General features: G+C 37.0%; 2 protein-coding genes across 6 annotated transcripts in view; one reads left to right on the top strand and one right to left on the bottom strand.

Moving 5' to 3' along the window:
• Nucleotides 1–9523: 9523 nt before the first annotated feature.
• Nucleotides 9524–18958, top strand: LOC132556266 (acidic leucine-rich nuclear phosphoprotein 32 family member B-like). 2 transcript variants are annotated; one of them, XM_060220648.1, is made up of 8 exons: nt 9524–9633; nt 11801–11944; nt 13364–13483; nt 14220–14376; nt 15133–15183; nt 15575–15735; nt 16427–16505; nt 16974–18958. In XM_060220648.1, the coding sequence occupies exons 1-8, from the start codon at nt 9580–9582 to the stop codon at nt 17039–17041; spliced, it is 834 nt and encodes a 277-aa protein (XP_060076631.1). In that variant the 5' UTR covers nt 9524–9579; the 3' UTR covers nt 17042–18958. The 2 variants fall into 2 exon arrangements, with proteins under 2 accessions (XP_060076631.1, XP_060076632.1); XM_060220649.1 differs by lacking the exon at nt 9524–9633 and adding an exon at nt 10273–10414.
• A 1535-nt stretch (nt 18959–20493) lies between these two features.
• The window catches only part of LOC132556270 (pyruvate kinase PKM-like), a 48872-nt gene continuing 43844 nt past the window's right edge, over nt 20494–25521 (bottom strand). For all 4 annotated transcript variants that reach the window (XM_060220657.1, XM_060220658.1, XM_060220659.1 and 1 more), the window contains one exon: nt 20494–23350. In XM_060220657.1, the coding sequence (XP_060076640.1) occupies nt 23100–23350 (251 nt within the window). In that variant the 3' untranslated portion in view covers nt 20494–23099. The remainder of the gene's footprint in view (nt 23351–25521) is intronic.

Here is a 25521-nt window from a genome sequence, read left to right as displayed (position 1 = left end):
AACTTCGAAAAAACAGAAAAGCCATGCATACATTATGTGTAACAAACCATGAAATTTTGTAGCAGCACAAGTTATCAATAGTAAACAGACAGGCGGGGTTATATAAAGCGATGTTTATGTGTGTTAATATAATACAGTGTTAGAGACTACATCATACATAACAATATCTACAATATATACTGTACATACAGGTAAATACTGTACATACAGGTAAATACTACACATACATGTAAATACTGTACATACAGGTAAATACTACACATACAGGTAAATACTGTACATACAGGTAAATACTACACATACAGGTAAATAGTGTACATACAGGTAAATACTACACATACAGGTAAATACTACACATACAGGTAAATACTACACATACAGGTAAATACTGTACATACAGGTAAATACTGTACATATAGGTAAATACTACACATACAGGTAAATACTGTACATACAGGTAAATACTGTACATACAGGTAAATACTGTACATACAGGTAAATAGTGTACATATAGGTAAATACTGTACATACAGGTAAATACTGTACATACAGGTAAATACTACACATACAGGTAAATACTGTACATACAGGTAAATACTGTACATACAGGTAAATACTGTACATACAGGTAAATACTGTACATACAGGTAAATACTGTAGATACAGGTAAATACTACACATACAGGTAAATACTACACATACAGGTAAATACTACACATACAGGTAAATACTGTACATACAGGTAAATACTGTAGATACAGGTAAATACTACACATACAGGTAAATACTGTAGATACAGGTAAATACTGTAGATACTGGTAAACACTATACATACAGGTAAATAGTGTACATACAGGTAAATACTACACATACAGGTAAATACTACACATACAGGTAAATACTGTACATACAGGTAAATACTGTACATACAGGTAAATACTACACATACAGGTAAATACTGTATATACAGGTAAATAGTGTAGATTTACATGGTGGGTGTTGTCGATGAAGCTGGAGACCCTTACTCTTTCGCATGGTTTTGAGTTGAATGAAGATTTTGTGATCATATCAGTATTTTGTCTTTGTTGGTGATGTTTTAGCATATGTACAGCATTTATTTTTGTGGTTATTGTGGGAGGACCAGAGTACACGGAGAAAACCCATGTGCTCGGGTAGGTTACTCTATACCTTTTTATGTCCGAGCCAAGAATCGAACCTAGACGCCTAGATGAAAGGCAAGCGTGTTACCATATCACCTCCTGATAAGTAATCATTCGTCTCCATTTTATAATCTTTCAGAACTCATTTTTTTCCAAAATAGTGTTAGACCTTGAAGAAGACAGAAATACACAGAATCAGGTATAATATGTGTTATTTCTGATCGGTTAACCAGCCCAGCGTCTGGTGAATATATCCCAGCATGCAACACTGTTGCACTCCATGGTAAATGTGACGGTGTAGACATCTGTTTACGGTAACTGTTTGTGGTTGTATTGCCTATGTTAACCTTCCCTATGATGTATCGTAATTCTGTTTCTGTGTGTTCGGCAAATATACAGAACAAAGCACATTGCTGTTTTGTATCAACCGTTTTTTTTATCGTTTTAACATTTGTCGGTTAAAGTCGTGAATATGTCCAGGTTGTTGAAGATTGATGTTTAAGCATGATAAGCGTGTATCTCGGGGATTCGACCAGGTGCTTCACAAGAGAAAGCGTGTATCTTAGGGTAAGACCAGATGCTTCAAAAGAGAAAGCGTGTATCTTAGGATAAGACCATGTGCTTCAGAGGAGGAAGCGTGTATCTTAGGATAAGACCATGTGCTTCAGAAGAGGAAGCGTGTATCTTAGGATAAGACCATGTGCTTCAGAAGAGGAAGCGTGTATCTTAGGATAAGACCAGTTTTCCTTAATATTGTTTAATTTCCTCGCTCTATATACCGTGATATAGATATAGGGGCATGTGGCGGTCCTCCAACATGACCATATATGTCGATACCAAGTTAATATAAACACAGACCAAGAACGGGTACCTAGGCGTATACTACACCAGACGGGTCACAAATGTGGTCATCATGGTATTTCATAGATTTTAGCTTCATTTGTCTTTTCGTATGGGATGGCAAGTGGAAATCAAATCCTATGGTAATGTTCCGCGGGGAACAGCGTGACAATTGTCGGCATTTACATCTCCTGTCTGGTGGGGAAGTAGCCTAATGCCTGACACTAATGTTTGACTGAATCACTGACTTTTGATAGTGCTGGACCTATCGTTTGAATTAAATCCCTTTCTGTAAAAGATTCCCGTTTCTGTTGGCGGGGCCGCAATAGCTTTGTCAGTTATAGTGCTGGCCTACGTGACCTTTGGTGTAGTCCCGAGGTGCATGGTTCGACTTCCCTATCCGTGGCGTTTTGTGTTGAGACACGGACCATTCTATGCTGAGGTGTTTGTGTCCTCAGGCAAAACACTTTACCCTAATTGCTCAGGGTGACGTACAATGGGCCTTCCTATGTTGTTCAGCAAGTTAGCAAACAGCTATTACAATGGGATTCCGTCTAAAAATGACCCGTGATCTGTGAACAGATAGTTCACGGGTCAATAGGCCTAACAACGGACAAAAATCCGTGACTCACGAATGTTGGTCAGTAGCATATATATACTTGTATGGAATAAAACGACGTTGATACAAGAAAATGTCGTCAAGATCAGGTGATCATGTGTGACCAAATAGTCAAGCTGGCTACATTTTCTCACTAATATTTCGCGATCAATATAGCTCGGAAAATCTGCTGCAGTTTTTTAACGGTTTGTGGTTATGTGAAATTGTGGATTAAAAATGCCCACGAGAAGAACGAAAATAAATCACCCAAGAAAAATTAAGCATTGTACAGCATTAGCTTACCGCGATGAAATTCATTCGAGTTGTCAACAGATATTTTTTGACTTTACCACGAAAATAGGAGGCGTCGTTCATTTTTTTCGTAACAATTTGATGGTGGTTAGAAATCGTTCTATTCATGACTCGTGCAGTTTACCACCCGGATTTCGCCTCTTACTAAAAACAACAAAACGGGACCGAAACTAACGCTGACGTAACTCCGAAGTCAGGCAATCTGAAACAGAACTAAGTTAAGGTATTCTCTGTAATTGACAACGTTGTCGTATATAGTTCAGGATCTTCCGCCTGTTTAGAAGACATTGGTGACATCGCCATCGGCCTCGTTGTGACCTCCCGGGACCTCTCTTCTTCCATCCTGTCTCTCATATTGACACATCCTTGTACATAGGTGTTTTTCCTTACAAGCTTTGTTTTTTGTCCTTACGTTGGTGTGAAGTATCAACCTTCTGCGTCACATCGTGTTTAGACACATTGCATATTCCGGAGTTTTGATTTGTTTGTTGTTTCTTAAATTCCGTTTGCGGAACATTGTATATTTTTGTCTCGATCACCATATGCTTTCTTAATACTCAGTTGTTTTTTTGGTTTTTTTTTGTTTATAGTTGTTTTGGAGAAATTGAACAGTTAACACTGACGACATTAAATAGGCACTGCCTCAAAGCGATTGTAGTTTGATAAAATATTACATAATTTAAATTCTCAGTTTGACGGATTCACTGATATACATTTTTTGGTTGGAAGGGATGTTACCAAAACCATATTAAAAAATAAAACTTTAACCATTCAGAATGAGAGCACATCTGATTCCTTGTTCACTTTATTTGCGGTTGAATGTAATTGAGAACCTTCGTCACTTTCCGTAAACGAGATAATGTACCGCCCCTTGACACGGAAAGTGCCGAAGCTATCCATATTGTTTATAGGTATCGAAGCTTTCACGTTATATCAAAATCATGAGCAGTCAGAATCGTTCTCGACTGAAATTTAATTATTCCTAAATACATCAAGGACTTGCACTCAAATTTACGATTTTCTGAAACGGTCAATTCCAAAGCTATGTACAATGAGACTGAATACCTTTCTAGGTCACGTGATTGTTCCCCATCGCGAGGTATTACAGAGGAACACATTAGGTTCAAATACAACAAGAACAAACAACACCAAACAACATCAGCAGATAAACGACGGTAACAACTGCTATAAGTACAAATATCAACAGCTTCAGTAACAGATACAGGCTACAAAAGAAACTAAAAATATCAACATCTACAGCAACAACAGATACAGACAACAAAAGAAACTAAAAATATCAACATCTACAGCAACAACAGATACAGACAACAAAAGAAACTAAAAATATCAACATCTACAGCAACAACAGACACAGATAACAAAAGAAACTAAAAATATCAACATCTACAGCAACAACAGATACAGACAACAAAAGAAACTAAAAATATCAACATCTACAGCAACAACAGATACAGACAACAAAAGAAACTAAAAATATCAACATCTACAGCAACAACAGATACAGACAACAAAAAGCAACTTAAAATATCAACATCTACAGCAACAACAGACACAGACAACAAAAGAAACTAAAAATATCAACATCTACAGCAACAACAGATACAGACAACAAAATAAACTAAAAACATCAACATCTACAGCAACAACACTTACAGACAACAAAAGAAACTAAAAATATCAACATCTACAGCAACAACAGATACAGACAACAAAAAGCAACTAAAAACATCAACATCTACAGCAACAACAGACACAGACAACAAAAGAAACTAAAAATATCAACATCTACAGCAACAACAGATACAGACAACAAAAAGCAACTTAAAATATCAACATCTACAGCAACAACACTTACAGATAACAAAAGAAACTAAAAACATCAACATCTACAGCAACAACAGACACAGATAACAAAAGAAATTAAAAATATCAACATCTACAGCAACAACAGATACAGACAAAAGAGCTACAAACATCAGCATCTAGAACCTAAGACAAAAACTGCAACAACAACAAACCGACGACAAAACCAACAAACATCTGCAGCAACAATAACTAGTACAAACATTAGCACCAGCGATAAACGAGAATGGTTTCATCTGTAAGCTCCCCTTAGTCCATAGTTATGTCCCTTTGCACTTGGGACTGACCAGGAAAACACAATTGATTAAAGTCTGTCATCTTTGATGTGACAGTTAAAGAAAATTATTGCTATTTCTTAAGTGAATCATTAGATCTCGTGTAAATCTGTCCTCATATGACCCTGACTGTTGGTGTCTCTATTGACACCCGTCCTCATATGACCCTGTCTGTTGGTGTCCCCCTTGACACCCGTCCTCATATGACCCTGTCTGTTGGTGTCCCCCTTGACACCCGTCCTCATATGACCCTGTCTGTTGGTGTCCCCCTTGACACCCGTCCTCATATGACCCTGTCTGTTGGTGTCCCCCTTGACACCCGTCCTCATATGACCCTGTCTGTTGGTGTCCCTATTGACACCCGTCCTCATATGACCCTGTCTGTTGGTGTCCCTCTTGACACCCGTCCTCATATGACCCTGTCTGTTGGTGTCCCTCTTGACACCCGTCCTCATATGACCCTGTCTGTTGGTGTCCCTCTTGACACCCGTCCTCATATGACCCTGTCTGTTGGTGTCCCCCTTGACACCCTGTTGGTGTCCCTATTGACACCCGTATGACCCTGTCTGTTGGTGTCCCCCTTGACACCCGTCCTCATATGACCCTGTCTGTTGGTGTCCCCCTTGACACCCGTCCTCATATGACCCTGTCTGTTGGTGTCCCTATTGACACCCGTCCTCATATGACCCTGTCTGTTGGTGTCCCTCTTGACACCCGTCCTCATATGACCCTGTCTGTTGGTGTCCCCCTTGACACCCGTCCTCATATGACCCTGTCTGTTGGTGTCCCTCTTGACACCCGTCCTCATATGACCCTGTCTGTTGGTGTCCCCCTTGACACCCGTCCTCATATGACCCTGTCTGTTGGTGTCCCCCTTGACACCCGTCCTCATATGACCCTGTCTGTCGGTGTCCCCCTTGACACCCGTCCTCATATGACCCTGTCTGTTGGTGTCCCTCTTGACACCCGTCCTCATATGACCCTGTCTGTTGGTGTCCCTCTTGACACCCGTCCTCATATGACCCTGTCTGTCAGTGTCCCTCTTGACACCCATTATCATATGACCCTGTCTGTTGGTGTCTCAGACTCACGTAGCCCAGTCCCGCGAGGGCCAGATCACTGTGGGCCAGTCCAACAAAGGCCAGTCTCTCGGGGTTGTTTTTGAAAATGTTTGAACATAAAAAAAAACAAAACCCGCCAACAAACGAAACACTGTAACATAGGCTTGCCATTATACCACGTACAAGGTCAACAGAACCAAACGGCCAAACTCCAGAAGAACGCTTCGTAATGGATTTGCTTAATAATCAGCTGTATATTTCTATTCAGAAAATAAGTGTAAGGTTTTATAGGGTAATATCATGGCTGTGTTGGTCACATCATATCCAGCAAGGACTTGTAGGGTTATACAGGGCAATATCATGGCTGTGTTGGTCACATCATATCCAGCAAGGACTTGTAGGGTTATACAGGGCAATATCATGGCTGTGTTGGTCACATCATATCCAGCAAAGAAATGTTGCCCAAGTTAACCGATTGTAATCGTTATTACAGGGGGTGGGGGTGGATGGGATGAGGGGGGGGGGTCATCCCTTTCTGTTGACCTATTTTATATGTAACGTATGATATTGGATCTCGACCTTTCCTATGTACCTACCTATGGTCATGAGAAACGGATCTGTTTGGTTATCCAACAGGACCTCCATGATTCCCACGCCATTCTCCTCTCTACATCTTCTTACAGCCGTGGGTCGATTTTGATTTATAACCACCTGAGGACGATTCCAACATGATGTCGTTAAAATATTTCCTGAGAAACTTATAAGGAAGGATGGCCTACGTATCCCTCCTGTTTTGAATTCCCGTCACCTTAATGATGTCTCCAACTTCTGACAATTATCCCAGCGGTTCAGAAACAAAGTAGTATACAGATGAATGCGGTATGTTTAACACTAAAACGTGCATAGGTACGTGTAGGTAAGTTAGAATGAATGATTATAAAGAAATGTGAAGTAATCTAACATAGTATGATATCTATGCAAGCCTAGTAGGAGTATCTTACCCGTAAAATCTTATTTAACCAGGTCTTCTTAATTTCAAAATCTTACTAAAACAAGTTCTCTCATTTTTTAAACCTTATTTAAGCATTTTTTTTCCTCCTCATCTCTCAAACCTAACTTAACGAGGTTTTCTTCTCATCATTGAAACCTTATTTAGGCACGCTTCTTCCCATCTTTGAAACCTTATGTCAGCAGTGTTTTTCCTCAATTTAAACCCATATTTAAGCAGGTTTTCTCCTCAATTCAAAACCTTATTTAAGCAGGGATTTTCCTCAATTTAAAACCTTATTTAAGCAGGGATTTTCCTCAATTCAAAACCTTATTTAAGCAGGGATTTTCCACAGTTTAAAACCTTATTTAAGCAGGGGTTTCCCACAATTTAAAACCTTATTTAAGCAGGGATTTTCCTCAATTTAAAACCTTATTTAAGCAGGGATTTTCCTCAATTTAAAACCTTATTTAAGCAGGGATTTTCCTCAATTCAAAACCTTATTTAAGCAGGGATTTTCCTCAATTTAAAACCTTATTTAAGCTGGGATTTTCCTCAATTTAAAACCTTATTTAAGCAGGGATTTTCCTCAATTTAAAACCTTATTTAAGCAGGGATTTTCCTCAATTTAAAACCTTATTTAAGCAGGGATTTTCCACAGTTTAAAACCTTATTTAAGCAGGGATTTTCCTCAATTTAAAACCTTATTTAAGCAGGGATTTTCCAGTTTAAAACCTTATTTAAGCAGGGATTTTCCACAGTTTAAAACCTTATTTAAGCAGGGATTTCCCCGATTCAAAACCTTATTTAAGCAGGGATTTTCCACAGTTTAAAACCTTATTTAAGCAGGGATTTTCCACAGTTTAAAACCTTATTTAAGCAGGGATTTTCCTCAATTTAAAACCTTATTTAAGCAGGGGTTTTCCTGATTTTTAAAACCTTAATTAAGCAGGTCTTTTCCTGATTTTTAAAACCTTATTTAAGCAGGGGTTTCCCATAATTTAAGACCTTATTTAGGTAGGTTTTCTCCTCATTTTTTAAAACTTATTTAAGCAGGTTTTCTTCTCATTTTTGAAGCTTTATTTAAGCAGGGGTTTTCCTCAATTTAAAACCTTATTTAAGCAGGTTTTTTCCTCATTTTTAAAACCTTATTTAAGCAGGTTTTTACCTCATTTTTAAAACTTTATTTAAGCAGGTCTTTTCCTCAATTTAAAACCTTATTTAAGCAGGTCTTTTCCTGATTTTTAAAACCTTATTTAAGCAGGTCTTTTCCTGATTTTTAAAACCTTATTTAAGCAGGTCTTTTCCTGATTTTTAAAACCTTATTTAAGCATGTTTTCTCCTGATTTTTAAAACCTTATTTAAGCAGAGTTTCTTCTCTTTTTTCAAGTTGTGTAATCTGGGAAACTTAATTACCACTTTATCGATATATCAATTTACTACCGCACTGTGACGAAAATAATTCGATAAATATGAGTCTTATTGCCTTTAAAATTTCGAATAGTTCATCAGAAATCGATCAGACCGCCTGAACTCTTTTCAATAAAGTCGATATAACTTCACTTGGTGGTCTTTAACGTACTAAGTAATTCTTTGTTTCATTGATATGTACACTTAGTTTATGTCACCACTACATGTCGTTCTATTTTTTAATATATCAAAGATCGTACTAAAGACAAGCGAATAGCACCTTATGACAATTTAGAGTTAGATACAGTAGAGTCAAACATGCATTAAACTGCATCATATAGCTGGTTTGTCCTTCTGCGACTCGTCATTGATGTAAGAAATTAAATTTTGAAACCAAGGTTATGAGGAAACTAAGGAAAATCCAAAATGACCGAATGAAATGTCAAAATCTGGAGGCAGATTAAATAAAACAAATATTACTAGCTCTGATTTGACGTATCTCTCGTCGTAAGATTATTTTAGTCTTGATTCTATATATATTAAACAAATGAAATAGAAAAAATCAAACTATATTTGTGCCCCGATCAGTTAGAGACTTTGTTTATTAAGCATTATAATGTAAATAGCAACATTTTTCAATCAATGGCATCATTGTTCATTAATATGCATATTAATTCGTTTATGGCATTAATTTGTTTAGTTCCTCGGTTCATGTAATGATTATGTTTTTAATTCTAACGTGAAAGCAAATTAATTAATTCTTTTTCTGAATGAACTTTTTTGTCGTCGACGATCGTAGTAAAACGCGTGTGTAAAATTTGTTGTGGTTTGTGGGAAATGTAGGATGACATCATAGAATTCCTCGACGTTGATTGGTTGAAAAGCCACACGCCTCATTCATATTCATATCCAATTCACATGTTTGGGGTCTTACAATTGACCAATTCGGAGACCCCTCTAGGAACAATTGATCAGCCCGCGCACTCTGGATTCTCAACAATCGCTTCTGCCGCAAGTAGGTGGTGATATTGTATACTAAAAACGTGCAAACATGGAAATGCCAAAAAGGATAGAGTTGGAGTCGAGGAAGAAACCGGCGTCAGAGGTAGTACAGATTGTTGTTTTACTTTTTTCCTCATTTGAATTGCATTTTATCAGTTTGTTTGGTGTTTACATGACCTCGGGGCAGCCGAACATGTGCTTATCAAGTGTGCCTTCAGAAGGGGGACATAGCCATTTTCAAAAATATTTTTAAGTTCTTGGTTTAAAATCGAACGCGTAAAAGTCAAAAGTTATCACATTATCATCTTGATGGTATTGGCAGTGTTTTTCAAGTTTAAATAGGCAAAGAATGTTGTTTACAAATGCATGTTTTTGTCTAGCTGTGTTCTAATGTCGGCTCAAATATGGCGCCTCTTGTTAGTACAGATCCGAGTTGTCAATCTTCAGAATATCAGCCTACCATTCAACTTAGAATCTGATCGAGTGTTTTCATTTGTTCACCATCTCGTTTAACACATGTATTCACCGTATGACATGTTTGTTTTCGACTAATTGTCAGTAATTAGCCACCAGGCGACTGGACCACCAACTTGTGTTAGGTGATGAAAACTTTCAGGTCGATTATGTCCGCTTTTGTCCGGCAATGGCCTGGTTTGACCAGACCGTGCCTTGTTATGTTTGTACGAATTGTCATGCTCATACACTTGTTTTGTTCTTCGTGATGAGAACATAAACTATCGTCCTAAATGCATCCACCTACCACGAGTGATTGTTAGCTTCATGTGGTCTGGCCCGATGCAACACTGTTCAACGACAACAACATCGGTTCGCCATGTTGAATCGCTGCACAACAACTTTCTTCCGGCTACTCGATGTATACAAAGGTATAAAATGTTGAAATTATCATAAAAATTATTTTAACGAAACAGCGGCCTCATTTATATTCAAGCGCGTCTGTAGAAACCAGGCTTGTCAGTGGCACCCTACCAGCCCAGCCACGGTCACAGTGACTTGTGTATGGTTTGTCCGCCATATTAGCGGCCGAGCTTCATCAATGATAAATTCACGCCTAACATGCATTGTTCAGATTCTTTTTCAATTCTATATTCCATTTATACCAAATCGAAACACCGCTATATAGCCTTTGTCAATTTTGATGGGTTGTGAAGTACAAAACATATTCAGGTCGGTGACCTACTTTCGTCATACAAACGAATGTTCCACGTACTGTGCCATGTTCCTCTGAAAATCGATTGAGCACAGATGCGCTAAATATTGGGTACTGTGAAATATAATAAGAGATTCACCATGAAATTGTTGATTGTTGATCATTTCAAATGATTTTTAATTCAGGAAAGTTGACAGAAAGTAATGTTATCTCTTCGCTTGTGGTTAGCGTACCTTTCATGGTCCGCCATATTGAATTCTTATTGTAAAAGTATCTGCATTCCGGTCGACCTTTTTCGACCAATTTTGAATTAATTCGACAATATCTTTTGATATTTTGAAATTCATACTGTAAATAAAGTTGGTATAAAACTTACCAAATACCTAAGCGCGAGTAATTCACTCTTTAATTCAGGATATAGCGTAGCGTTTTACGTGCTGGTGCTACGTCAATGGCTTGTCGAGATAAAGTGCCTTTGTTCGCATATTGTTCACTGGGCGTCCTAACTGCGCACAACTCAATGTAGACCCACAGCTTCGCGATGGCTTAGCGATCGGAACGGATTTATAGATTCTAAGTCAGTGACAGTAATAATGGTATTGAATTCGGTAAAATATAAACATTTTGTTGACATTTTAATGTGGTTTGCCGGTAAATTCGTACGTTTTCACTTGCTAATACTTTAGCGTTCACAGCGATGGCTTGCCAAGGTGCTTGGTCACGTGATCGTCATCAGTTCATTTATGTATTTCTACGCGTAGACCAGAAAAAATAGTTCCAGTCGTTCTAGTTCCTTGTTTTTCGTTTAAAAAAGTCTGTCGTGATGACACCTTTATGTCAATGTTGGATAAAAAATTTAAAATGTTCAAAAAAGCGAGTATTAAATGTGCCATATAATTGATAAATGAAAAAGTTTTTTTGGAGGACTTGTACATTAATTGGAATAATTCAGAGGTTTGAGAAGAGAGGGGGAAAGAGAGAAAAAAAAACATGTCAAGTTTTGAAGACAATCAAATCTTCAAGTTTTTAAACAAGAAAACCTTTTATGATATTGTTTACTTCACTTTATCATGGATTAATCAGATTTTTATTTTCATGTCAGATTTTGGAGTTAAACCTTGACAACTGCAGAGCAACACAAGTTGAAGGACTCACAGATGAATACACAAATTTGAAAAGTCTCAGTCTCATCAATGTTGGCCTGACCACATTAAAAGGCTTCCCAAATCTTCCAAATTTAAAGAAGGTGAGAGTTTCTCATTAAAAGGCTTCCCAATTCTTCCAAATTTAAAGATGGTGAGGTTTCTCATTAAAAGGCTTCCCAATTCTTCCAAATTTAAAGAAGGTGAGAGTTTCTCATTAAAGGGCTTCCCAAATCTTCCAAATTTAAAGAAGGTGAGGTTTCTCATTAAAAGGCTTCCCAAATCTTTCAAATTTAAAGAAGGTGAGAGTTTCTCATTAAAAGGCTTCCCAAATCTTCCAAATTTAAAGAGGGTGAGAGTTTCCTCATTAAAAGGCTTCCCAAATCTTCCAAATTTAAAGAAAGTGAGAGTTTCTCATTAAAAGGCTTCCCAAATCCAAATTTAAAGAAGGTGAGTTTCTCATTAAAAGGCTTCCCAAATCTTCCAGATTTAAAGGTGAGAGTTTCTCATTAAAAGGCTTCCCAAATCCAAATTTAAAAAGGTGAGAGTTTCCTCATTAAAAGGCTTCCCAAATCCAAATTTAAAGAAGGTGAGAGTTTCCTCATTAAAAGGCTTCCCAAATCCAAATTTAAAGAAGGTGAGGTTTCTCATTAAAAGGCTTCCCAAAATCGTCCAAATTTAAAGAAGGTGAGAGTTTCTCATTTAGTTTGAGTTATGCTCAAACTTCCTATGCCTCTCGAGATCTCTCGTGAGGAAGAGGTGTGAAAGAAAAGTAAGCAATAATGATAAATTTCAAGTAGAGAAAATTATGACAATGTTGACAGGGACGTATATGACATATGTCATATACGTCCCTGATGTTGATGATAATAAAATCACAGTATTTGTCAAGTGATAATGTATTTCAGTTTATTGTTCTGTAGTAATATATAGCAGCAACTTTCTGCAACTCTTGAAGGAAATTAACTGCTGCTAAATGTCGGATGATTTTACAAAGAAATTTTAATGAAATCCTAGTTCAACTTGTTTGATGTGCTCTTAAACCTGTGTGGTGTTCCCTTATCAATATAGTGTTCGGTACATCACTGCATAACAAAAGCTAGTTTTCTCTTAAATAAACGTTTGTTCTGCAAAATATTATTTGCATTTACAAAAATAATGTGGAGTAATGAAGAGATGACGATCAGAATTAATTGATTATCTGATAGCTTGACTTCATATGATGCGATCATCAATTGTAATTCTCCACAATGGATCATCAGTACTTCAATATTTTCTTGTGTTTTAGTGAGAACCAAATTCTACACAAATAAGGTATTCAAGTTTAAAGCTGTAAAAAAAGGAAATATTACAAAGGAAAATTACTTTTAATTTCTCTGAATATTGAACATATGATCATTTAGTTATATTGAGAAGTCTAATTGTTTATAAATTTAACCAATTTCCCATCACTTCTGTGGAGCACCACACTGTGCAATGTTACCTGATGATTGATTGTAATTTTGTGATATTGCTTTATTCAGCTGGAACTAAGCGACAACAGAATTTCTGGGACACTGAACCATCTTTCAGGATGTCCAAAGCTTGAACACTTGACGTTAAGTGGGAACAAAATCAAAGACATTGACACATTAAAACCATTGGTAGGTATTTTGGTTGTGAACAAAAGAAAAGTTGCAGACATGGGACTGAAAAATATTTTCAGATGTTCCCTCTATGTATCATGGAAATAACAAAAAATGCTTCTGTCCAACTTCTAAGCTTCATGATATAGATGTTACCTTTAGACTAAAAAAATACGCTTTGTAAAATTGGGAGTCTTATTGACTGGATGGTTAAGACGTCCACTTACCTTGATCACAAGCCCTCCACCCTTGGTTATAGACTTGCATGGGGCAGCTGCCATGTTCTAGTGGCAGGTCGGTCTCTCAAGGATTTTCCTCCACTACCTAAATCTGACATGACCTTAAATCGCCCTGGCTGTTACTGGGACATGAAGCAATAATGAACTAAATGTAAATCAAAAGCTGATTGTAAGTTGGAAAGGAAGGAAAAGAGAATGATGCATCACCAACAGCAGACTTTTGTTCAGAGGAAGATCTTCTAATAAAAAAAAAGGGCAATAAAGATTCCATCCTCTTTTTACCTGAAAAAAATCCACAAAAATATTTTCTTTTACTTTTCTGATCTATTTCATTTCTATTTTGAAATTACTTTTGTCTTTAGAACATTTGAAAGTGACATTTTCTTTCCAAAATTACTGCTTCATGTCAACCCAGACATCGATAGTTTATTTTTAGTCAGATTTCTGACATCATTTACAATTATCTTATGATTATTTCATACATGCTCATTCTGTTTTTTTTTTTTTTTTTTCAGGCGGAGCTGGAGAATCTTTCAAATTTAGATTTATTTAACTGTGAAGTAACAGCATTAGATGACTATAAAGAGAAAATGTTTGAATTATTACCTAACCTAAATTTCTTAGATGGTTACGACAAAGACGACAGAGAAGCTGACGAGGATGAAGATGAAGGTAAGTGATATGGTAACAGGAGTAACATTTTGTACACTGAATATTTTGACATTATGAGAAAAATGTTTATGTACCTAGTCACAAAAATTATTTACTTTCTCAGCCACAATACCATGTAAAGTTATTGACATTTCCAGCTGTAATTTCAGGGCATGGTGATATTTTTTGGAGAAAATCCTGTTTGAATTGAATATTGAAATGACGTTAAAATTTAATCTATGATTGGTTGTTTACCTTTGTTCTTAAAAGTAATTTTTTGAGGTTAGCAAACAGAGTAAGTTTAAAAAGTGAATCAACAACTTGTAAACAATATTGCACCATGAATTGCATATAAAAGACATTTCTGAATATTTCTAGATTTGGTGAGAAAAAAAATGAACAAAAAATTTAATTCTTACCGAAGAAATTTGAACCAATATTTTGAAATTCAAATAAAAATGATCAGCAAAGAATTATATGTGACAGATGAAGGCATTCTAATTTTATATTGACAATTTTGACCATTCTATTTTTGCATATGCCGAGTAGTCGTTATTTTCTCTACTCCACATGTAATCTAAGGGAGATCAGCAAGTGTGTACAAGGAAATGTTAATTCTTATTTTTTCAAGTAATATTAAAGTTTTTGTTTCAAAGTAACAGTATTATCCTGTATGGTACTTCAAAATGAAAGGAAAACAAACATCAGACAATTTCATTATCATTTTTTAGTTGCAAATATCAAATGTTTAAAGAATTTTCATTATTGATTTTCTAGGTGTTGATGGAGAAGTAGAAGATGAAGAAGATGATGAGGAAGAAAATGAAGGTAGGATAATGGATTCTAGGAACCATGATTTTTATCTGCTTTCCACTTAGGATATATGTTCATTGTACTATCCTAGGTAGTGGCTTTAGCTGCTTACTGTCCTGACATAGTTCAAGTAGATTATGTTTTGGTTTCCATCACTTAGGTCACAGTTGCTAGTTTTTGAAAATGGCTTGTAATGACTCTTGTAGGAAGTGTCGTCATTCATATCTCGAAGAAATTGTTATATTTTCGATTATTAGTTGTGGATTGCAACACTAAAATATTGTTAATCAGAGGTCACCTGACACCCTAAGGAAGTTTTAGTGTGGTTCGTAGGTCCTGTAGTTTGACAACAAGTCTTTAATGTTATAAGATATTTAAAAAGTACAATCAAATTCTGTCATAACAGAAGATGAAGAGGAAGATGGAGAAGACGATGATGAAGATGATGATGACGAAGATGATGATGAAGATTTAGATGATGACGATGAAGTACAAGACATCGAGGATGAGGATGAAGATGAAGAGGAAGCATCAGCACTTCAGATGCTACAGAAAGATAATATAGAGGTAAAATCCTGTGATCTAAACAGTGTAATATTCATCAATGCTGTTTTTGGCTTTGATATACAAGTCCTCTATTTGAATATAAAAAGTCCTCTATTTGAGTGCTCCTTTAAAGTCTTCTATTTGAGTACTCCTGTTAAGTCCTCTATTTGAGTACCCCTGTAAAGTTCTCTATTTAAGTACCCCTGTAAAGTCCTCTATTTGAGTTCCCCTGTAAAGTTCTCTATTTGAGTACTCCTGTAAAGTCCTCTATTTAAGTACTTCTGTTAAGTCCTCTATTTGAGTACCCCTGTAAAGTCCTCTATTTGAGTACTCCTGTAAAGTCCTCTATTTGAGTACCCCTGTAAAGTCCTCTATTTGAGTACTCCTGTAAAGTCCTCTATTTGAGTACTGTAAAGTTCTCTATTTGAGTACGCCTGTAAAGTCCTCTATTTGAGTACTCCTGTTAAGTCCTCTATTTGAGTACTTCTGTTAAGTCCTCTATTTGAGTACTCCTGTTAAGTCCTCTATTTAAGTACTTCTGTTAAGTCCTCTATTTGAGTATTCCCATTATTTTTAGAACCCAATATATTTCTCTGTATGAATGAATACCTTCTGAAATTTTAAATGAAAGAAAAATTGAAGCAGAAAGTAACTTGTGTGCAAACAGTGAGAAAATGATTGATGTTTATAAAATTTATGCTTTTGATGACAGGATGAATCCGATGGTGACGACTTTGAACCAGGAGAGGTCGATGAAGATGATGATTTTGATGAAGATGAGGATGAAGAAGGTAATTTCCATTATTAACACTATGCTACATGACACTGCAAATGCTTGAATGTGTGATTCACTGTTATGTACATACATGATTACGTGCCTGAATACAGAGAAATATCCTTTCAGTCCAAATTAGAAAAATGACTCCTGTTTAAGTCAGGGGTCTATAAATTCTAAGATGGCTGATTTGAAACTGACAGACTTCAGGAAAGTTAATTGGCATTGAAATCAAGTGGTTGAACAATCTGAAGTGTAAACATTTGCATATCATGAATGTGAAATGTCTTTGAAGACTTTAATTAAGGTCTGAAAAGGGCTTTGAAATGACAATATTATTGGTTTGATGAGATTTGTAAGTGACCTGTAACTGATGGTATAAATCATTGCCATGTAGTAGGTCTGCAGTATTCTTAGCTACTGTTCAGGGGGGATAACTCCTGGCGAGCCTAGCATCTTGTAATGCCATTTGTTTATGTTGTAGGAGAAGTACTCCCCCAGGGTGTGAAGAGGAAACGAGACGACGAAGTGGAAGACGAGGAAGATGACTAACTATTCATACACATGGGGAAGAGGGGGCTATCACTTCATTATCATTTGAATATTCATTTTCATCTGTAACTCCATCCGAAACATGGAATGAAGCTGTGGACTATGAGTTATTATTCATCAAACAATAATATTGACTTTGTGTTGATGGGAACTGACTTGCTCTGTGTTTAGCAGCCACTTCATGTACCAGATTCACCGGGAGTATTGCAAAACACTTCATAAAAGGTCAAAGGATTATCTGATCCAGTGTCCCATTTATCAAAAAAAAAATCTTCAAAAATTTATTTCATTTTTAAAAATGGCAGGATTGGTACTGAAATGTCTCAGATTTGTGTAGACTTTGTTCTATTTCTGTATAATTGTGAGAGTTTTTCTAGTAAAACATCATTTCCTTCTCAGGTCATTGGATATTGTTAAAGATATCATTGATGGAATTTAACTGATACTTCGTTCAATAGGCAAATAATGGAGCATGAATAGAAGTGAAGAATTTTGGATTCGTGTGGTCTGATAGGTGTTTTACTGGAATAACCCTTATGTTTAATCGGATCGAAACTAAGCACAAAGTTTGTGTTAACATTTGAATTCTGTTAAAAGTGGGCAAGCAGACTTGACTTAACATCTGACCACTGCTGGCAAGTTGACATTGGATAAAATATTAGGGGTAGTGTGGACATTGTCGGTTTACTGTTGACTTCAAATTTTTCTGCCACTGATGAAGTTTGGGGGGATGTATGGGTTTGTAAAACAAAGCAGACAGCTGTAACATACCTGTTGAATTTTTTGAAAATTTTTGTAGATATGATTCTGTAAACAGAAGTTATAAATGATGACAAATCTTGGTTTTAATTGATGATTTCATTGTTTCATGGACGTTGTTGGGCTGATTGATAAAACATCCAGATTGTTTTTGTGTAAATGGAGACAAAACATTTTAATTACAATTTATGAAACAATGAATTACCCAATTATAACTGTATGGGTGACCTAGAGGAATGCTTTGTTTTGTTAAGAATTGAAAAGTGCCTGAAGTTCACCCACATGAATGTATTCAAATTTGTGTTGAAGAATAATAATTCTGAAATTTTGATTGACAGTTTAGAATTTTATATAAAAAAAAATCCTTAATTGAATACAAACATTCATTATGGGTTGACAATTTGTTGCTACATAATTGCAAATGTTATGTAATGGTTAAGAAAGAAAACTGCATGTTTGATATAGAAGGAAGTATATTTTCTTCCACAAATTACTGATAAAGTGTGTTTAGGTGATAACTAAATTTTAATGTCCTTGGAAAGCTTGCATTTAGCCACCTGAATCTTTTGTATTGAATGTGTTAAGTAGTGTTATTGACCCAATTATGAATTTAAATACAGATACTGAGAAATGAAATGATGAAAATGCTATGTTCAAGTTCTCTTTTTTATGATTTTATTTATTCTGTTAAAGTACTGTGACAAATCTGAGAAATTCACTAGTTTTACAGTATTTATTAAGAAAAAGACACCTGTTTATATGCATTTAGTTGTTCAGATGGAAATTAGTTGGATTGGTGTGTGAAATTCTCCTGATGTACGTTAATTCAGCGGCCATTTGACTGGTTGTCCTTGGATGTTGTCCAGGCTTTGGAAAACATTTTTCTGGTCCGGATAATCAGCATCTGAACTAGGAACTAGTGTGTAATTGGGGAGCAAAAAAGAACTTTGAGCTGAAAAAATGTACATTACATTCACAAATGTTGGGTCTGTGTAGAAACTTTGTGTGAGGCGAAGGTCAGCCAAGATTGTCTTGGATGTCCAGGTGTTGATGTGGGAGATTTTTATCCTCGCATGGTTAACCATACTCTTCGGCCAATCGTTTGTTTGGTCTTGTAAATAAATAGAATGCATTTTTATATGCAAATATAAGTAATAATGGTGTGGTGTTGTTTGTAATTGCTTGCGTTGGAGCATCTGTATTTTGTGGGTGAAATGTTGCTATATAAACCTAAGTTTGATATTAATTTACAAACCATATTGAAAAGAACAGAAACTGTTCATCACAAAATGGACAGTAGTCCGCTACCTCTGGTTGTATTATATGCAAATCAGGATAAATATCTAAAGGACCTTGAAGATGATTGGCTACAGAATTTAGGAAAGCAACAATAAATCTATGAAGTACAAATATTCATGTCGAATCAAATCGTGTGATGAAATCCATTGAAACTTCAAATTCAGAACACATGGTCCATGTTTAGGAAACTGCCTATCTCGGGAATGCTTAGTGCTACATAGTACTGTGTTGTATGCGAGAATAAGTTCCATATTCTGATGTCAGTTTTCAACTATCTGGCTTCAATGCCGAGGTGAAAAGGCCATTATAATGGATGGATTCCAGAACTACTTTGCTATTTTTATTCAGATATTGGATGTGATTCAACAGCCCCTGGTAGCGGTAGTTTGAGGTTCTCTGGAAAACTGGACTCGTCTACTTTAGAATCTTAGCACAGATACTTTTCCCTAATTAATCTGAAATGGGAGCTTGGTCTCCTAAATGTTTAGTGAGGTAACCATCAATGCTGTTCACAGGTAAATTATCCCAACAAACAGAATGAAGTCCAACAGTATGTGTATTGAAATCTATGTAATATCTGGTTAGAGTTAAAGAAATGTTGACTTTCATTTCTTTTTCAAGACAACTTTTCCCTTTCAACTTTGAATCCCAGAAAAAACCTTGGAGGTAAATTGATGCATACTCCATCTGATAAGCGTTTCGTAGATGTTAATGAACTTTGTGTTTTAAAATCTAATGTTTTGATGTGTAGCCGGTCAGTTTTGTCCAGGAGGGCATTAACCTAACTGAAAAGAATATGATTGATGAGAATGTAAGACAATTTCTGTGATAAAATAAACTGAAGGTGGATAGAGGTACCTAGAACAGTCGAGACAACTGTAGACGGATAGAGGTACCTAGAACGGTCGAGACAACTGTAGACGGATAGAGGTACCTAGAACGGTCGAGACAACTGTAGACGGATAGAGGTACCTAGAACAGTCGAGACAACTGTAGACGGATAGAGGTACCTAGAACGGTCGAGACAACTGAAGATGGATAGAGGTACCTAGAACGGTCGAGACAACTGAAGAGGGATGGAGGTACCTCGAACGGTCGAGACAACTGAAGATGGATAGAGGTACCTAGAACGGTCGAGACAACTGAAGATGGATGGAGGTACCTAGAACGGTCGAGACAACTGAGGTTGGATAGAGGTACCTAGAACGGTCGAGACAACTGAGGTTGGATAAATGTATCTAGCAAAATGGTCTATGAAAACAGATATCTAGAATGCTCTGGAATCTGGTAACAGAACTGAAGGTTTCCCTTCAATAGCTTTTCTTACCATCTTGTCTATAGGACCTCTGGTTCTACAGGATCTATTTCTTACATCAACAGAAAAGGAAACGCAATTCATTTATACTTTTATTTTTTTACAGTGAAACAAAATGTTTCATTTCCATAGCTGTTCTATCTCTTGAGGCAACAACTCGGGGTGAGATTAACGAGACAAGGGTAACGTAGTGTGGAGAAAGGTAACAATGTTAAACATACTCTCATAATAAACATCAATAACTATACAGTACAGAAGAAACGGGGAGACTGTCATTAACACAAATAAATAATCAGTCATCTCGAATACATGGCAAGCAAAGACTATATAAGGGAGATAACTAGTCTGAAAAATGCTCGCAGAACTTGAGATGGCGCCTAAACATCCTAGTAATATAATTTATATAAATAAATATGGCATCTGTATGTGCTTTACAAGCTAACGAAATAAAATATCTGTAATTATAGCACTTAATCAACAAATAATGCACACAATTAGCACTTCTAACAGCTTGTCTGTTCAGACAGAAAGGTACATCACTTTCTCATTAAAACACCCACTGCCAGATTTCAATAATTTGTAAGAGCAGTGTTGTGCCTTCAGATTTTGTTCCTTTAAACACTGAAATAGAGAAGATGAAACAATAATTTGCCAAGATATTTCATCTGTTAAGTTTATAACAACGGGTAATGTTATGTCTGTCACACATCAATGAAATGCTGATGGGAGCATTTATCGAAACAAACATACACATCACGCATGTATCGGATCTACAGGCCAGTTTCATTTTGATGGGCTGTCCATGTAATTTTTACATCACAGACTTGTCAACTCTTGATGGTCATAACCGATACATATATAATGGCTTGATATACTATAGTCATATATACAGTTTCAACATACCACTGTAGTCACTTGATTAATGCTATTTCTGGTCTGAACTTAATTACAGATTCACTAGGAGTTTTAGGGGAAATAGCAGTTCTTAACAAGCTAACTTGTGTTATCAATATTATTTATTATTATCAATTTTGATACAAAGGAGAGAAAAAATCAACTTGTTTCAAGTGAGTTTGTTATAAAAGTTTAATACAGATATAAGTAAATGCTAATTTGTTTGTGGTTCTAAGGATGTAAGAGACCATACAACAATATCACATGTACAATTAGGGCTGATATGTTACCATCATAATATCAATAAATTTTATCTTCAGAAACTCAATCTAATATTCAAGTAAAATGCAAATTACTCTTTCCTTTTTCTCTGTTTATAAATTAAATACAGCTCTCGAGTTATTTAGACACAAAACATGTGAAAATTATTTCTGTGACTACATTCCGGACAAAAAAAATATACTGAGTAAAAGTGTTAGACAAAAATATCACCATTATCATCCAGTATCCAGTAACAATATGGTCTAAAATTAAATAACAAATATTTATATCTGACGTAATTTAAATCACTAGACAGAAAGTTTCATCAAATCACGCAACATGTTGTTGCTTTTAAAATACTTTCTGTCAGAAACAGCTTTATGTCTCAATTGTTAATAATGTTAAAAACAGTGTGTATTCAAGCTCAGTCTCGAGTCTAATGCATCTGAAGTCATTTATAGAGCATTGTAGTTTATTTCTTGGATACATTAATATTCTGTATCAATATTTTTCCAGATTCTCACATTTAAGTTGGATTGTTTTATCTGCCTATTTGGACCAGGGTTGTCTCTGTATCAAGGACAGACCTATAGACTTTATTCTACTTTTCAATAAGTCTTGACAAAGCTTTTTGAGACCTGTATAGCTATTTGCAGGTTGATATGAACTTAGACTTAAAATGTTACTTCTAAAGCATTGACAATCTAATGTGTCCACATAATTAACATACAGCCCCTATCACTGCTAAGGAGACCAGCTCAAGACCATTACCCTGCTGTGTCCAAATGTATTACCATACACCTGAGACTGTCAGTCCTTACAGTCATTTCATCAGATTAGTTCTCACAAAAATTCCATGACACAGTAATCGATAATAAAGAAGTGAACAAGAAACAGACAGAACACTTCAGGTCTATTAGAATTATCTCCCCTTACTCTCGGTGGTCACCTGACAGATGAAGGAGACATACTATAACTCATCCCACACTTACAAATATCTGTGTAAAAAAAAGCCTTCTATTGCAGTGAAAAATACTGCAGCTACATGTCTCACCACAGAGGACTTCACAATCAAAACTGAACTTCTATACAATAAATAAGTACCAAGGCTTTTACCTCAGACCCAGAGAATCCCCTCTACCCAAGATGGTCTTGGTTATGCTTTGATCTGGTGGGAACCACAAATACTTTTAGGAGGAGGCATAAACCATCAGCATGAAACACTATATTGCCAGGAAATCCATAATTATCTATATATAGTCACATTAAAAGCCAACCTCTTATCTCCTTCTCAGTATGACAAAGTGAATAATTTTTTCAGTCATATCTTTCTACCAGAGATTGGAGCGATTCTGTACACAACATATACACTGGAATGTATAGATGTCTACATCTCTGTTATAATATCTTAATACAAAAAAAAAAAAAGACTTTTACACAAAATCACCATAAACACATCCCGTGTGGGGCACAATGCAAAAGTATTACCAGCTAAGAAAATCAAAATGCTCCTCGATACAATCTGTGTCACTAATTCTTTTCGTCTTTGTCAGAAAAACTTGGTACGCTTGTGACGCCAGTGATGGGGTCCAACTGATCCCTTTTGGCTGTCTCCACAGCGTTGATGATCCGCATCGTGTTTGTTGATCCGGAGCCTGGTTTCCATCCTGTCACTATAACGATGGGATCGCCGACCTTAACGAATCCACGTTTCATGCTAACATCAATACCCTTGTAGATACGGCGATCAACATCAGCGGTCCATTCAGACAGGACAGGTTCTGAAACATCACAAAGGGAGGTAAGTATGGTTGGAAAAATAAATTTTTTGAAGCAAGGAAAATTTAATATTTATCTACAAGAAGGAATATGAAATTAAGATGTGTATCTCTATAATTCAGATTATGTTAGTTATGTCAGAACCACTACTGACTACAGTTAGCCTGTTTTACACAGCAAAGCTACATCACATTTACCTTCATTCAATCATATATATAAAGTTAACTCACCAAATTTTAATCTCCTTTTAGATTTTTGTCAAAATTAAGCTAAATTTTTCATGTTTTCCTGAACTTAACATAGTTTCAATACAGTATTTTCTTATCTTTTTCATTAATTTGTACAGTATAGATATCAGCTAAATGAAAGATGGTGAAGCAGTTTATCAACCGTTACTGACAGTAACTGGTCACTACAAAATTGACTAAATATTACTGCAAACTAAATACTCCACAAATTATCATAAATCATATTCAGAAGTTAATGAACAAGAACAAGATTTTTTTTCACCAACAAATGAATGCCATGCTACAAAAACACCAGGGGAGTGCAATTTCACATAAAGTGCATCGTCCTGATGATAGTTGAGTACTGTATTAGGAAATTGTTTGATTTCAACTTTAATAAAACCCTGGGGTTGAGACAATTATTTCATATACTAAAGCTGTTAACATGAAATCTCCTTGTCCTATTGCACGGTAAAGTGTCATTGTACTTAGTAATTTAGACCAGAGCTGTTAGCCTCGAGTGTTGATTGGGTTAATGTAACAATACATCTATGTCTATAAGCCAAGAAAAAGGAAAAGTACATATGACATCAAATCTGAACAGTGAGGACTGGATGGTGCTAGTGGAATTACTAGCTCAGGAGAGGGAGTGGGGTGGGGCTAGAGGTATAACTAGCTCAGGAGAGGGAGTGGGTTTGGGCTAGTGGTATTATCTGCTCAGGTGAGGGAGTAGGGTGGGACTAGTGGTATTACTAGCTCTGGAGAGGGAGTGGGGTGGGGCTAGTGGTATTATTAGCTCTGGAGAGGGAGTGGGTTTGGGCTAGTGGTATTATCTGCTCAGGTGAGGGAGTAGGGTGGGGCTAGTGGTATTACTTGCTCAGGAGAGGGAGTGGGGTGAGACTAGTGGTATTATCTGCTCAGGAGAGGGAGTGGGGTGGGACTAGTGGTATTACTTGCTCAGGAGAGGGAATGGGGTGAGACTAGTGGTATTATCTGCTCAGGAGAGGGAGTGGGGTGGGGCTAGTGGTATTATCTGCTCAGGTGAGGGAGTAGGGTGGGGCTAGTGGTATTACTAGCTCTGGAGAGGGAGTGGGGTGGGACTAGTGGTATTATCTGCTCAGGAGAGGGAGTAGGGTGGGGCTAGTGGTATTACTTGCTCAGGAGAGGGAGTGGGGTGAGACTAGTGGTATTATGGGGTGGGGCTGCTCAGGAGAGGGAGTAGGGTGGGACTAGTGGTATTACTAGCTCTGGAGAGGGAGTGGGGTGGGGCTAGTGGTATTACTAGCTCAGGAGAGGGAGTAGGGTGGGGCTAGTGGTATTACTAGCTCTGGAGAGGGAGTAGGGTGGAGCTAGTGGTATTAGTAGCTCTGGAGAGGGAGTAGGGTGGGGCTAGTGGTATTACTAGCTCTGGAGAGGGAGTGGGGTGGGACTAGTGGTATTACTAGCTCAGGTGAGGGAGTAGGGTGGGGCTAGTGGTATTATCTGCTCAGGAGAGGGAGTGGGGTGGGGCTAGTGGTATTACTTGCTCAGGAGAGGGAGTGGGGTGAGACTAGTGGTATTATCTGCTCAGGAGAGGGAGTAGGGTGAGACTAGTGGTATTACTAGCTCTGGAGAGGGAGTGGGGTGGGGCTAGTGGTATTACTAGCTCAGGAGAGGGAGTGGGGAGGGACTAGTGGTATTACTAGCTCAGGTGAGGGAGTAGGGTGGGGCTAGTGGTATTACTAGCTCTGGAGAGGGAGTGGGGTGGGGCTAGTGGTATTACTAGCTCTGGAGAGGGAGTGGGGTGGGACTAGTGGTATTACTAGCTCTGGAGAGGGGGTGGGGCTAGTGGTATTACCAGCTCTGGAGAGGGAGTGGGGTGGGACTAGTGGTATTACCAGCTCTGGAGAGGGAGTGGGGTGGGGCTAGTGGTATTACTAGCTCTGAGCTCTGGAGAGGGAGTGGGG

The sequence above is a fragment of the Ylistrum balloti genome, unplaced genomic scaffold (genome assembly GCF_031769215.1).
Source record: "Ylistrum balloti isolate Yb309-2 unplaced genomic scaffold, AGI_CSIRO_Ybal_v1 Utg370556, whole genome shotgun sequence".
Lineage (NCBI taxonomy): Eukaryota > Metazoa > Mollusca > Bivalvia > Pectinida > Pectinidae > Ylistrum > Ylistrum balloti.
This window is presented reverse-complemented; position numbering and strand designations above follow the sequence as displayed.

Bases quoted from the DNA above. Each gene is read 5' to 3' on its own strand.
- LOC132556266 (XM_060220648.1), top strand. From the start codon at position 9,580: ATGGAAATGCCAAAAAGGATAGAGTTGGAGTCGAGGAAGAAACCGGCG. The intron at 15,736-16,426 runs GTAAAATCCTGT...TTTTGATGACAG, and splicing joins TACAGAAAGATAATATAGAG to GATGAATCCGATGGTGACGA. The intron at 16,506-16,973 runs GTAATTTCCATT...TTTATGTTGTAG, and splicing joins TGAAGATGAGGATGAAGAAG to GAGAAGTACTCCCCCAGGGT.